We start from the raw sequence: 15,123 nt of genomic DNA, 5'->3' as shown, positions 1-15,123 counted from the left end.
CTCTCTTGTCGCTTACTACTGTTAATAAAGTTTTGTTATATTACTGACTAATTTTTTGAGAATGATGGTCTTAATTATATTTTATTTTGAGAACAAGAAATATATATACGTTTAGTTTTACTTTATTTGTTCATTCATCAATTTATTCATTCATCAAAGCGAATAAACTTAGTTCGTCACTGAGAATATAAGTGTTTCATGGACAGTTTTTTTTTTTTTATTTATGTTATGGCCTATAACGTCTGTAGGTCTACCTGAAGAGTATGGGAAGAGCTGTTCAGCTCCCACCCATTAGCGGCGCAGACAATTTTATTCATAGTTGTACCCACATTAGGGCCCATATCATCACCCAAGCGCATCTTTGGTGTAGACAATTACACCTCCACCTAGAACCTGGGTATCATGATGACATGTAGGTAACTTTAAATCACTCGATAAATGACAAAGTTTCGTGGTGGCACGTGGTGGGATTCCAACCTCCACATGGACGTCTGCTCGATCCTACAGTCATCACCTTATCCACTACGTCACCGTGTCCCTAAAATCATCACTTTAGAAAACTTGTCTTCCAATATTTTTCTATCTGTCCAGTATATGTTTCTGTATTGATACCTCCCTCCAGCTATTTATTGTAATGTGGAAAGAGAGAGAGGCGGAAGACACCTGATCAGGTTAAAACTTAGAATCACAATATGATGGCTATTGCTATTTTTTATGCCCTTTTTTTATATACCTTATCGAATTTCATTTTGTTATCAGTAAAGCTGTTTTTCCATACAGCCAGGTCGGCGTGGCGGGACTCAACGCGGGAACGAATGAAGGACGCGCCTAATAAAAGTGGCTGGGTGAGGTGTGTAGTGGCAGGTTTGCTGGTGAGGATCCTTCTTTACTGATGGGCGCCGTGACACTAAGACCCTTATCTTACTAAACACTGTGATTTCTCATGAGGATTGTTTTCATAGGCAACAAAAATTCGTTTTTCTACAGGTGATGCAATATTTCTGTTAAATTGCTGGTATTACAAGAAAACACAAACAGCTTCATCTGTAGCGCTAGTAAGATGCCAAAGCGTTTTAGAATAGTTATAAAGAGAACGGTTATTTTTCAAGCCAATAATGAAAAAAATATAACATACCATAAGCTAATGCCACAAAAATGTTTGGAATCCAGGATAAACGTCAAGTAGGTAATGACACTGAAATTTCTTAGCATGGCGGCCACTTCATCTAAAATTTCTCGTAATTTCTGAAATTTGGACAAAACTCTTTTGGAAATAGTCTTTCTTGGACCTTTTTATTTCTTTTTTCCAACTTTTATTGCCTTTGGTCAATGAAAAACCCTTTTACTTAAAAGAATGTCCCAGAGTAGATCTAAACACTATAGTATACACTCAACTCTGCTACTCTCCCGTGTTGTCTAACACAATCACACTGACTCTGACAGCCTGAGGACACAAGCCACACCTATGAGGAATGGAGGAAACTGAGATTGTCACATCCACAATCGAAGAGAATACTTGGAGAGAATGGAAACAAACATAATGGAAGTCTGATATTAATTCTGAGCAACATCAGCAGTATTAGAATATGAAGATTTAAAAATGTGCAATTCTTAATATAAAACCATAAACGTATTGGAGTTCTGGAGCTTTGAGTTGCAGCCAACGCAGGTGCGGTCTGACTAAGAGGTAGATTTAGCCCGCCAGTGAAAAGTGACGCGGGGACAATGCATATCAAAATAGTATACACTGTAATAGTCCGTCTAGAGTTTTCTGGATGGCTTCTCTGTTCGAAGACTTATATTCATGCATGAAGTAATAAAATACATCATAGTACAGCGGCGTGGTTGCAAAAGTAGATGTGACATTACAAACATATGAGACTGTAGATAACTTTTTTTCCTTTCCCCTTTAAGGAATATATATCTGGTCTCGTAATTATGGTTGTGAATTACTATGATTAAATGTCTGCAGAAATGTCTTCGTTAATAACTTTGTCAACGCCTTTGTTAGCAGGTAGGTGGATGTGTCGTCACTTGAAAAGTAAAGATCCTTCCCTATAAGAATCATGTTTAGAAATTCTTTTAAAAATCATTACTTCAACTAACTGCACTGCTACTAAGGGTTTAGTGAAAATTGTGGTCGTGTCCAGTTAAAGATCTTGAAATGTACATGCTTTGTGACAATGTATGTGTAAATTTTCTGTCAACATTTTCTTTAACACCTGCATCATCGCCTCCGTCAATTAAAAAACAAAAGATCAGAAAGTTACACATCCAGAGGATTGGGTGCACAAGATACTCGCGCCCACGCACTTCTGTTAAATACAGAATATACGGAAAAAAAAAATCACACCAGAGTTGCAGCAGTTGGGATAAAGAGCGAGGCAGCAATACAGTGGCGCTGCAAGGCTCACCTTAACATAGTATTGCAATTATATCAGTGACAGCAGCAACAACAATAAATACTTAGTGGCATCACATTAGCCTTAGTGGAAAAGTGCAGGACCGTCGCACGCACACACACACACACACACACACACACACACACACACATCAATACTACAAAGACAAAATACATAAATACAACAACAAGGAAAACAGTAATCAACACTTACCTTAAACTACTTGCGTTAGGATCACAGACGTTCGTGGTGAAACACCCTGTGTGGCTATTTACAGTAGATCTCATGGTTCTCCAAAGTCTTTTGAGGCGTGGCCGAGTCTCTTGGCCAGTTCGTGCATCACTTCTTTGAATATGAGCGTGTCCACGTTCTGCCCAAGCATGTAGAAGAGGAACCAGTCGCCCATCTTACTCTTCCTCACTATCGTATTGATCACCTCTTTGTTGATTAGACGGAAGCGGAGACAAAGGAGGTAGGCGCGCATCCTCGGACTCAGGATGATCATGAGTCGGTAGAGCAGCACGAAGAACGTGAGGAACACCAGCAGCAGGAACCAGAACCACAGGAAGATGTAGATTTTCTCGTTGACGATGTTGATGGGCAGGATGCAGAGGGAGTCGTAGCGCTCCAGCTCACCCGACGTACCGAACTTGCTGAACGAACATTTGGTCATGCGCGGGAACACAAAGATCATTGGATCGATGCGCACCTCCTGATCATCCTCCATGAATTTGATCACGTCCAGACCGAACGTGAGGAAGGTATTGCCAAGGAAGCGGTCGATCAGGAACATCTGACCTGAAACACCAACAAAACAGTCACCGTTAGAAAAACGTCCATGACCTTTGATCTTACTCTTTCCCATCTCCCCTCCGTCTCTGACCCGCAGCCTGCCTTGATCCCTATCTCCGTCCTTCCTGTCAAAAATATATGAAAAAGAAACAAATTTCTCATACCAGGGATCAGAATACAAATGATCCCACGCGCATAAATCAGAACACAACGCGACCTACAAACGTTCAAACATCAGAACACATTTCACTTGGGGGGCACAAAACACGGGCCCCAAGGAAGACAGACTCTACGTGTTTACAGCAATTCACGTACACAGGCGCGCCAGCCGATAAAAAAAGGAACCTCGCCAAGTCATGTCTGAGATAAACCTCTCGCATGATGATAAGATGATAAGAGTCTCACCAAACTGTTCTTTCTACTAAATGTACTTATCTTCATGATTGGTAACTTGACAGCAGTTAAGCTTTTGGTAAGGATGAAAGTGAGTGGGTAAAGTCTTGCCTTTATATATCTAATACTTTTAATAGGCTATTGCGAGATAGTGAGGGTATTCAATGGTATATTCATGAATCAAGTATATTGCCAGCGGATCAAGGAATTTAAGACTGAGAGAAAAAAAAAAACACAACCAGAGAAATTTAGGGAATAAACTTAATACATTCTGTATTGTAGAGACGTGGATAAGTAAGTTATAAATCATAAGACTGATAAGGAAAGATTTCAAAAATATTTTCATTCGTTGCATATACATAAGTAAAAAATATGCGGAAAGAAAGGATTCATACACACGTTTACTCATCCGCAATCATACGCACTCATAACCGACTCACCTCATCCACAAACACACGTCTACACATCAAAACATGGGGCCCTCAAGACGGACCTCCCTCGTCAAGAGTTCATCTCCCTGGTTGGGTCACATTCGGAAAAACAACCATTGCTTTAAAGGAGAACGACAGTAAGGATATCCTGTTTTCGCGCGCGCGCGCGCGCGTGTCTGTGTGTATGTAATTCACCACGGTCGTATGCTGGTCACCCAGCCAGCCTTTCCATTACGGAGCGAGCTCAGAGCTCATAAACCGATCTTCGGGTAGGACTGACACCACAACACATCCTACATAACGGGAAAGCGAGGCCACAACCCCTCGAGTCATATCCCGTACCTACTCGCTGCTAGGTGAATAAGGGGCTACACATTAAGAGGCATGCCCATTTGCCTCGCTGCGCTCGGGATTCGAACACGAGCCTTTTCGGTTGTGAGCCGAGCGTGCTAACCACTACACTACGTGGTGTGTGTGTGTGTGTGTGTACTACTACTACTACTACTATTGCTACTGCTACTACTACTACTACTACTACTATTGCTACTGCTACTGCTACTACTACTACTACTACTACTACTACTACTACTACTACTACAATTTCTTCTCTTCCTACAACCATATTCCCTACAGTTCTCGTCCTTTCTGTCTTCGATTCCCTCCCACCTTTCTCTTCCTATTTCTTCTTCTCCTCCTCCTCCTCCTCCTCCTCCTCCTCCTCCTCCTCCTCCTCCTCCTCCTTCTTCTTCTCTTCCCCATTCTCCTTCTCATCCTCCTTCTGTTCCACCATCTGCTCTCCATATTGCACCACCTCCAACACATCCACTTGGCCTCTTCCACTCTGACTCACCGAGGGAGGACCAGTAGAATAAGGTAGAATACTGAAGTAGGTAACCTTGTTATGGGCGGAGAGGCTTTTTGTTACCTGTTCTTCTTACTTTCCAACGATACTCTTTTCTTATACATCTGTATCCACCACGACCACCACTACCACCACTACCTCCTCCTTCTCAGTAATGGGACCCCAAGAATCACTACCATGTTTTCTTCTCTTTCAGGAAACGAAGTGAAGGAAGGAGGAGGGCGAGGAATGGAGGGAAACAAGAGATAGAAGAAGGGTGCAGGAAAAAGACGGAATAAAAAAAATGACTAAGGGAATAAGAAGAGATTATGAATATGTGGATATTACAAAATAGGAAGAAAACTTAAGTGGAGAGAGAGAGAGAGAGAGAGAGAGAGAGAGAGAGAGAGAGAGAGAGAGAGAGAGAGAGAGAGAGAGAGAGAGAGAGAGAGAGAGAGAGAGAGAGAGAGAATTGGAAGAATGCTATAGTATAGGTGGTATTATTGAATAAGAGGCATTTTCTATTTAAAAAAATATTCTTTTCTCCCTTCACACATTCAGGGTCCCTCACTAACACAGATCTTCCTTGACCTCACCTAATTTATCAATTTATCCTTGATTTTCTTGCATTTTGGTAGGTATTGTTTTGACGCAAAATTTTCTTCTTATATTTTGAGCATTTTCAATCATACGTATTGTATGCTACGTAAAAGACACGATATTACTACTACTGCTGCTACAACTACTACTACTACAACAACTTTTACTACTAGTATTACTTCCACTACAACTACTACTGCTATTACTACTACTACTACTTCTTCTTCTACTACCACTACTACAACGACAACATTTACGATAAGCAGCCAACTCTCTTGCCATTTATCATTTAAATGGACAAATAATACAAGGGATTCTTATTCCTCGTTTTCTCTATCTCCTCTTTTCCTGTACTGTTTTTTTCCTATTTCTTATTTCATCCTTTTACTAGATTTGCTCTGCATCCATTTCTTATTTTCCATCCTACATATCTTATTTCTTTTGTTTCCCCTTTCTTTCTTGTGACATATATTTCTATTCTCTTAAGTACTCCTCTCTTTCCTACTCCAGGCCTTCTCTTCTTTTCCCTCCTGCCCATCTTGTGTCCTTCTCCTCCTATTTATTTTATTTCCTCATCTCCTAACACATCTTTTATTCCTTCCTGTGCCCTTCTACTTTTTTTTCTCACTTCTAAATGCTCTTTCCTCCTCCTCTACCAACTCGTCCACCACCTCCTACTCGTATACATCTCCATCTCTTTTTCCTCCTCATTATCTAATTATGATTAATTACAATTTCGTGCATTTTTTTTCTCTCCCACTTAAACATGAACACAAAAATCCTTTCAGTGTATTCATTCGAACCTCACCTCCGGGTTCGACTCCAACTGAGGCTTCATTTCACCTGCCTTTTTTTTCTTTTCTTTTTTATGGGGATGGAGGAGGAGGAAGAGGAGGAGGAGGAGGAGGAGGAGGAGGAGGAGAGTATTGATTTTCGGCTTCATGGGATCTCATTTGCATAACGCGCGGGTTATTGTTGGGTATTCTGTTTTGGTTCAACCCTCTCTCTCTCTCTCTCTCTCTCTGTGTGTGTGTGTGTGTGTGTGTGTGTGTGTGTGTGTGTGTGTGTAGTTACTGACTTACTAACCAATAACAAAAAAAAAAAAAAAAAGACCTGACGACATAAGAGTGTTATATAGTCAAAACAAACAAATAACTTGCTTCCCACACTTAGGTTAAGGGAGATACCATAACACAGCATTAACTCAGCAATAGCGTGTTAATAATCCTACTCTATAGTTCTGTCTTTATGTACGAGTATACGTGCAGCGAGGAAGCTCAGTGTTATGCAACGCTTGTTTTGCGAGTGCTGAGTCTCTACAAGGTCTGGTATGGAGTTATACTAGACCGGATAATTTGAGGCAATCTAGGATGTATTATGTGTGAAAAAACCCAACTTGGATAGGGGTTTTTGTGGTGTGGTAGTCTTGAATTCATCTACTGCTTTTCTCCTTCCTCTTCTTTCTCACATATATATTTAGTACTAACAGACAAACATATATAAAAAAATTCTGATACGGAAGTCATTCCTATCACTACGAAAAAAACACATTCTCCCAGTGCTCATATAGTAAAGGTTCCATTTTTCTTTCTGCTATCTCAGGTATTTGAAATATAAGACAAAACATAAAATAAAATCACGATAACGCAACTGTATTAAAGATCTTTTACGGTTGTTAGAAGAACTGTTTAAATTCCCAATTAGTTAACGAGCTAAGTCATCAAATAAACAATTTGTTAAGAAACTTACCAATAATTTTTCTTTATAAAAATAAGTAAATGACAACAACAACAAAAATAATAATAAAAGGCTAGCTATTCTGTACCACAGTCTTCCAGCTGTTCCTCCTGTTTGTCTTTCCTTGGTATTCCATTGTATTTCCTCTCCCTCCCTTCTTCTGCTGTTGCTGCTGCTGCTGCTGCTGCTGCACCAGCTGCTACTTTTCTTATTACAACAACAACAACAACAACAACATCTACTACTACTACTATTACTACTACTACTACTACTACTACTACTACTACTACTACTACTACTACTACTACGCTATTACTACTAGCAATACTACTACTGCTATTACTACTACTACTACTACTACTACTACTACTACTACTACTACTACTACTACTACTACTACTACTACTACTGTTACTTTTACTACGGGAAGTGGGGTCAGTTTCAAGCAAAGAGGTGAGGGTGTGGCTTTTACAACTACCCTTCTCTCCTGTCCTCCCTCCGCTAGCCACCTCCTCATCCTTCCCCTTCTTTCTTTACTTTCTTAACCCTCCTTCTTTCGTCTTTTCAGTCTTCCACCTTTCTTTCCACTCTCCACTCTCTCCTACTTTCCTCTTTCTACTCTTTTCCCTCCCATCTCTCTCTCTCTTTGCTCCATCCCCTTCCTTTCCTCATCTTTTGTCTCCCCCAACATCTCTCTTTCTCCACCCTCTCGCCTCTCATTTTTATCTTTCCTCAGCCACTTAATTCTCTTCATTATTCCCTTTTTCTCTCATCTCTCGTTTCTTGTCATCTTTCTCTCTTTCTGTTTATTTTTTTTATTCTTCTTCTCTATGTCAATACTGTATTCTTTCACCTACTTCTCCTCCTCTATTTTTATTTTAAATTTTCCCATCCTTCCTATACATCCCTTATTTGGTTTGCGATGAGAGAGAGAGAGAGAGAGAGAGAGAGAGAGAGAGAGAGAGAGAGAGAGAGAGAGAGAGAGAGAGAGAGAGAGAGAGAGAGAGAGAGAGAGAGAGAGAGAGAGAGAGAGAGAGAGAGAGAGAGAGAGAGAGAGAGAGAGAGAGAGAGAGAGAGAGAGAGAGGAGCAGAGAGTGAAGCACTTGCACTCACCTCTCACCTTCTCGCCCTCCAGAGACGCCACGTCCCACACAGGGAATACACCACCAGACCGACGGATCAGCCATGGTTTGGCTACCGTTGCCGTGTTGCTGCCGAGGCAAAGTATGCTGCCTGGCTCCGCTACAAGAGGAACCCGACTCGGCGCAACAAGGACCTGCACAGGGCTGCATGCAGGAGGATGGTGGTAACCAGCAAGTGGGCCTTAAAAAAGTGGGAGGAAAGCCTGCGCCGGAAACTGTGTGGCACTGGCGTAGGAAACAAAACTTGGTGGTCCCTTGTTAAGGACAAACAAGGAACTGGCCACCAAGAATCCATCCCTCCCCTCAGCAAGCAGGACGGTACTGTCGCCACCAGCAGTAAGGAGAGGGCACAGTTGCTGGCTTCCTTGTTTGCTGGAAAAATGAAGGTGGGAATCCACAGCAGCCACCGCCTCAGCTGGTCCAGCAATGTGAGAAGACTGTCACCATGGTGGAGGTGACGCATCAGCAGGTGAAGCGATTATTGCGGGGCTGGACACACAGAAAGCCACCGGCCCTGATGACATCAGCCCGCACCTGCTGAAGCGATGCTCCCAGGAACTGGCTGCCCCTCTCACCCAAGTCTTCACAACTTGTGTACGGGAAAACGTCTGGCCTTCAGTGTGGAAGGAGGCTCGAGTAGTTCCTGCACACAAAAAGCTCCAGGACGGACCCAAAAAACTACAGACCCATATCCCTGTTGTCAGTGGTGGGTAAAGTGTTTGAGAGGGTCGTGGCAGAGGTGGTGTGTAGCCATCTCAAGGACAATGCCCTCCTCTCAGACCAACAGTTTGGGTTCAGACCTGGAAGGTCAACCTCCGACCTAATGATGCTTCTCACCAGGCAGTGGCAGGACGCCCTCGACGACGGCAAGGACACTATAGTGGTTGCTTTGGACATAGCAGGAGCTTTTGATAAAGTATGGCACAACGGATTACTAGAAAAGCTTCGTGCTAAAGGCATCCAGGGTGGCTTGCTACGACTCCTGGGAAATTACCTGCAGGACAGAAGCCTCAAGGTGGTTGTCAACGGGCAAACATCTGAGTCCCTGCCTGTGGAGGCATCAGTGCCACAGGGTTCAATTCTTGGCCCACTCCTGTGGAATATCTACGTGGATGATCTTCTCCAGCTACTGCCAGGAGTCATGGCCTATGCTGATGACTGCACCCTCTCCTATACCTATCCACGCCAGGACAGTGGGCGGGCTGCTGAGGCCATCAATCAGCAGCTACGAGTGATAGAAGTGGGGTGCTCGCTGGCAAGTGACATTCGCGCCGGAGAAGACACAGGCAATGGTTGTCTCTCGGTCCCCAGCCGCCATGGCAGCAATGGCAGGAAAGTTGTCTTTGGCGCTGCTGCTCTCCCACTCCAAGATGACGTCAAGATACTTGGAGTGGAGGTGGATCGAGGGCTGAGGTTTGACAGCCATGTCAAAACCATTGCCAAGAAAGCCTCTCACAGGATCTCCGCTCTCAGAAGGATCGCCAGTTTCCTCGACAGGAAGGGAGACTGCTGCTGTACAAGGCACAGGTGCGGCCCCACCTTGAGTACGCAGCTCTCTCCTGGATGTCCTGTGCCGCCACACACAGAAGGAGACTGGACAGCATCCAACGCCGCGCCATACGGCTAGTAGATGCTGCACTACCACCTCACCCAGAGCCTGAGCGTCCCCTTGATTCACTGGAACACCGCAGAGACGTGGCGGCGATCGTAGTGTTCCATAAGGCACAGGTGCAAAGAGTGCCACATCTGGCAGGGCTGCGTCATCCTCTAAGAGTCACCGCACGGAGCACGAGAACGGTGCTCAATGGTGGTGACGCCGTAGAGGTGCCGCGATCCCACGGGTGTCAGCATCAACGCACCTTCGCAGGACGCGTCTCCAGGATGTGGAACTTGTTCACGGCCGCGGTGCCTCACGTCCAGGAGATGAACACTCACAGTGTCAAACTGATGGCACATAAGTGGAGACAGACACTGCCAACTCCTCTGACACTCTTTGTGACGTGACACTCAGTGTAGTGCAGTGCGTGAATAGTGCTAGTGAAGTGAAACGAATAGTGCTCCATTTACATGCTGACCATCTTGTATATTATCTATTTTTAAGTCTTGTAAATACTGTAGAGAAATAGATTGTAGTACCCTTAGAATAGGTAGCACACGACAGTGCGCCTTTCGGTACATGTTCTTTGTATAAAGTTATGTTTAAATAAAAAAAAAGAAAAAGAGAGAGAGAGAGAGAGAGAGAGAGAGAGAGAGAGAGAGAGAGAGAGAGAGAGAGAGAGAGAGAGAGAGAGAGAGAGAGAATGGGAAGGGGGTAGAGATGTCTAATGATAATAAACTTTTTTCTAACCCTTTCTTTCGGACGAATTTTGAAGCATGACACAAGAAATAATGACTACTTATTTCCTTATTATTTATATTACGATATTCATTGACTAATTTTGAATACAAGATAAGTAAACAAAAAATGAAGAAAATATCAAATAAGCTTGAGATTGTGTTGGTATCAATTTTAAGTTCAAGTCTCTCTCTCTCTCTCTCTCTCTCTCTACAATAACAGCTTTTCAACGAGGTTGAGGTGTGGAAAAGATGTATAGGAAGGGGAAAGGAGAGGACGGGAAGTAAGGGAAGGGAGCGGAAGAGAAGGAAAGGAAAGGAGAAATCAGAATGGAAGAGTAAACTACTGCTACTACTACTACTGCTACTATTACTACTACTACTACTACTACTACTACTACTACTACTACTACTACTAACACTACTTCTACTACTACTACTACTACTACTACTACTACTACTACTACTACTACTACTACTACTACTATCACTACCGCTCTCTTCTAACAAAATATTAACCACGATCCAAGCATGAGGCAGACAAACTTCTGATGACAGAACAACAATGACAACAAGTTACTGGGAGTGGAAAGGAAGAGAGGAAGAGAGGAAAGAGAGAGGGAACAGTAACAGGGGGAAAGAGGGAGAAGGAAAGTGTTGGGGGAAGGAACGAGGAAATATTTGAACGAAATAAGCAAGATGGTGATGGGACACAATGTGGAGGAAAGAAGAGGAGAAAGGAAGAGGGAGGAGAGTGAGAGGGAGAGAGGTGAGAACGAGAGGAGAAAATGTTGTGGTGGTGGTAGTGGTGGTGGTGGTGGTGGGATGGCATCTCTCGTCTTCCTGTGTAGAAATGCTCTAGTGAAAGAAAGACCAAGAGAGAGAGAGAGAGAGAGAGAGAGAGAGAGAGAGAGAGAGAGAGAGAGAGAGAGAGAGAGAGAGAGAGAGAGAGAGAGAGAGAGAGAGAGAGAGAGAGAGATGGAGAGAAGAATAGAAGAAAGAAAGAAAATGTAAATGTATGCTAGGAAGGAAAAACGAGTGAAAGAGAGAAAACACAAAACGAATGAATGGAAAGGAAAGGAAGGAGGAAAGGAAGGAAAGACAAAGAGAGAGAGAGAGAGAGAGAGAGAGAGAGAGAGAGAGAGAGAGAGAGAGAGAGAGAGAGAGAGAGAGAGAGAGAGAGAGAGAGAGAGAGAGAGAGAGAGAGAGAGAGAGAGAGAGAGAGAGAGAGAGAGAGAGAGAGAGAGAGAGAGATGAAAGGAAGGGAAGAAGAAGAGAGAAAAAAAGAACAAATGTAAAGGGTGAATGGAAGAAGTGGAGAAAGAATATATGAAAGGGAAGAGAAGAAATGAGGGGGAAGGGAAAGAGAGATAGTTTCCTTGTTTTTGTTTGCTTTTTCGTAAGTCTCTCTCTCTCTCTCTCTCTCTCTCTCTCTCTCTCTCTCTCTCTCTCTCTCTCTCTCTCTCTCTGCAGGGACGCATTCTCTCTCTCTCTCTCTCTCTCTCTCTCTCTCTCTCTCTCTCTCTCTCTCTCTCTCTCTCTCTCTCTCTCTCTCTCTCTCTCTCTCTCTCTCTCTCTTCAGTCTGTCTGCTGGTCTGTCTGTTAGTATGGCGAGTATGTTTCTGAACTTAAACCTGTGTATATCTTTCTGTCTTTTTATTTGTCTGTCATTTTGTTTGTTCATATTACTTTATTCTTCTCTCGAACAACATATGTTTGATCTCTTTGTTAATCTGTTTCTTTGTAAGTCTGTCTGTTTGTCAGTCTGCCTGTCTTTTCATTTTTATTCTTAGTAGTGTCTGTCTGTCTATCTGTTTATCTTTTACTAATAGTCTACCAACTTTAAACCGTCTAATTTGCTCGTGACTCAGTCTACTTTCATTGTTTAATATGTTAGTAAGACTGGTTGTCTGTTTGTATTAATCTGTCAGGCAGTCAGTTATCCTTTCTGTTTCATTTGTATTTTTTTAAACTATCTCTGTTATTTTTTTTCCCGTTTGATCTTTTTATATGTTTATCTGTTCGTTTGCTAATCAGACATTCTGTTTGGTTATCTGTAAGTGAATGAATAAGTCAGCCATTAAGTCAGTATCTGGGCCAGTCTTTCTGCTTGCTTTGCCAAGTCTAATTTCTTTGTCTCTTTATAGGTTAGGTTTCCATGTAATTGATCAATATATCTACCTGCTTGTCTGTCTGCCTATCAGTCTTTATGTTTATATGTCGGTCAGTCAATTAGTCAATCAGTCTTTCTGTTAACCTTATCCAGTCTTAGCTATCTGTCTTATCTGTTTTTTTTCCCTACTTGACTTACTTGTCTGTCGTTCTTTTTGTCACCGATGCTTTGCCTCACTCTGTCTCACCTGTATGAGTGTCTGTGGTGAGACCCTCACCCAACACCTGCCGCCTCATGTTTACGGAGGCCCGTGAGCGTAGCAATGAATGTCGCATTGCAGATTTGGGCCAACCCTCACCCTTGATGCTGGGTTCAGGTGCTCACACACACACACACACACACACACACACACACACACACTCTCTCTCTCTCTCTCTCTCTCTCTTTGCTCATCTTTCACGGAGAGAGAGAGAGAGAGAGAGAGAGAGAGAGAGAGAGAGAGAGAGAGAGAGAGAGAGAGAGAGAGAGAGAGAGAGAGAGAGAGAGAGAGAGAGAGAGAGAGAGAGAGAGAGAGAGAGAGAGAGAGAGAGAGAGAGAGAGAGAGAGAGAGAGAGAGAGAGAGAGAGAGAATTAATTAGGATACCAATAAGATAGGAAATAAGTTTAGTTGTATGGAAAACCCAGAAGAGCAGGAGGAAAAAGAGGATGCGGAGGAGGAAAAGGAATGGTAAGAAGAGGAGGAGGAATATAAGGACTTGAGACTTCTCTTTCAGTAATTACTCATACTTCACTCATAACAAAGAAGCCTTCATATCACCTATCTCTCTTCCTCCTCCTCCTCCTCCTTTTAATCTTTATTCATCTTATTCCCAAATTTCTTTCTTTCCTGCCATCCTACTCCACCCTCATCTTCACGTGAATAAAACAGTGGACATTTGGGAAGGGTGAGGGAAGATTGAAAGTAAAAACAAAATAATCCTGAATTACCTATACGAATGTTAGTGAAGGGAAATATTACTACTACCACTACTACTGCTACTACTACAACTACTACTACTACTACTACTACTAAAGAATACCTCCACCCCATGTACTACTACTACTACTACTACTACTACTACTACTACTACTACTACTACTACTACTACTACTACTACTACTACTACTTTTACTACATGTACTGCTACTACAACTACTGTTACTACTACTAGTATTATTATTACTACTACCGTAGTTATTTTTACTACTACTAATAATAATACAATTTTTTTTATGTCCTAGCCTATAGCGCTTGTAGTAAAATTGAAGAGTATTTAGAAGCGCTGTTAAGCTTCCACCCTTTAGTGGCGCAGGCAATTTTATTTATAGAAGTACCATTATTGGGGTCTATATCACCACCCAATCGCATCTTTGGTGTAACCACCTAGAACCAGGGCATTATGTTGACATGTAGTTAACTTTAAACCTCTCGACAAATGGCAAAGTATCAAGGCGATACGTGGTGGGATTCCAACCTAAGCGTGGACGTCTGCCCGATCCCACGTTCACCACCTTTTCCACTATACCACCACTGCTACCACTTCTACTACTACTACTACTACTACTACTACTACTACTACTACTACTACTTCTATATTAACGTTCTGGTTTTCATATACCATATAACAAACAAAACAACTTATTCATTTTAATTATATCGACTGTAGTAGTAGCAGTAGTAGTAGTAGTAGTAGTAGTAATAATAGTAGTAATAGCAGTAGTAACAAGAGCAGCAGCAACAATAGTAGTAGCAGTAGCAGCAGCAGCAGCAGTAGCAGTAACAGTGGTAGGTAGCAGCAACACAGCAGCAGCAACATTAGCAGCAGCAGCAGTAGTAGCAGTGCATTAGTAGCAGCAGCAGTAGTAGTAATAGCAGCAGTAGCAGCAGCAGCAGCAGCAGTAGCAGTAGTAGAGTAGCAGTGGTAGCAGTAGTAGTAGCAGTAGTAGTAGTAATAGTAGTGGTAGCAGCACACACACAGAAGTGGCAGGATTCTTTCTTTATTAAAACCACCACTACACATTACCACACTACTCACTACCACACTACTACTACTATTAAAAAAAATATTGCTGCTATTACTACTACTACTATTACCAATACTGCTACTACTGCTAATTTTAATACTACTACTACTACTATTACTACTACTACTACTACTACTACTACTACTACTACTACTACTAATAATAATAATAATAATAATAATACTGCAGATATAAATGAAGGGAAGTACTATGCAAAAAATAAATCATATTCTTTGTTATAAGGGATACAAAAGTCAAAACACAAGGATATGAA

The 15,123-nt window shown here is 42.3% G+C and overlaps 1 protein-coding gene across 1 annotated transcript in view; it reads right to left on the bottom strand.

Moving 5' to 3' along the window:
* Positions 1 to 3,571, bottom strand: part of LOC123504937 (innexin shaking-B-like) — a 43,721-nt gene extending 40,150 nt beyond the window's left edge. The window contains exon 1 of the mRNA XM_045255893.1: positions 2,616 to 3,571. Coding sequence (XP_045111828.1) covers positions 2,686 to 3,267 — 582 coding nt within the window. The 5' untranslated portion in view covers positions 3,268 to 3,571 and the 3' untranslated portion in view covers positions 2,616 to 2,685. The remainder of the gene's footprint in view (positions 1 to 2,615) is intronic.
* Between the last annotated feature and the right edge of the window lie 11,552 nt (positions 3,572 to 15,123).

The sequence above is a fragment of the Portunus trituberculatus genome, chromosome 17, assembly GCF_017591435.1.
Source record: "Portunus trituberculatus isolate SZX2019 chromosome 17, ASM1759143v1, whole genome shotgun sequence".
Classification (NCBI taxonomy): domain Eukaryota; kingdom Metazoa; phylum Arthropoda; class Malacostraca; order Decapoda; family Portunidae; genus Portunus; species Portunus trituberculatus.
This window is presented reverse-complemented; position numbering and strand designations above follow the sequence as displayed.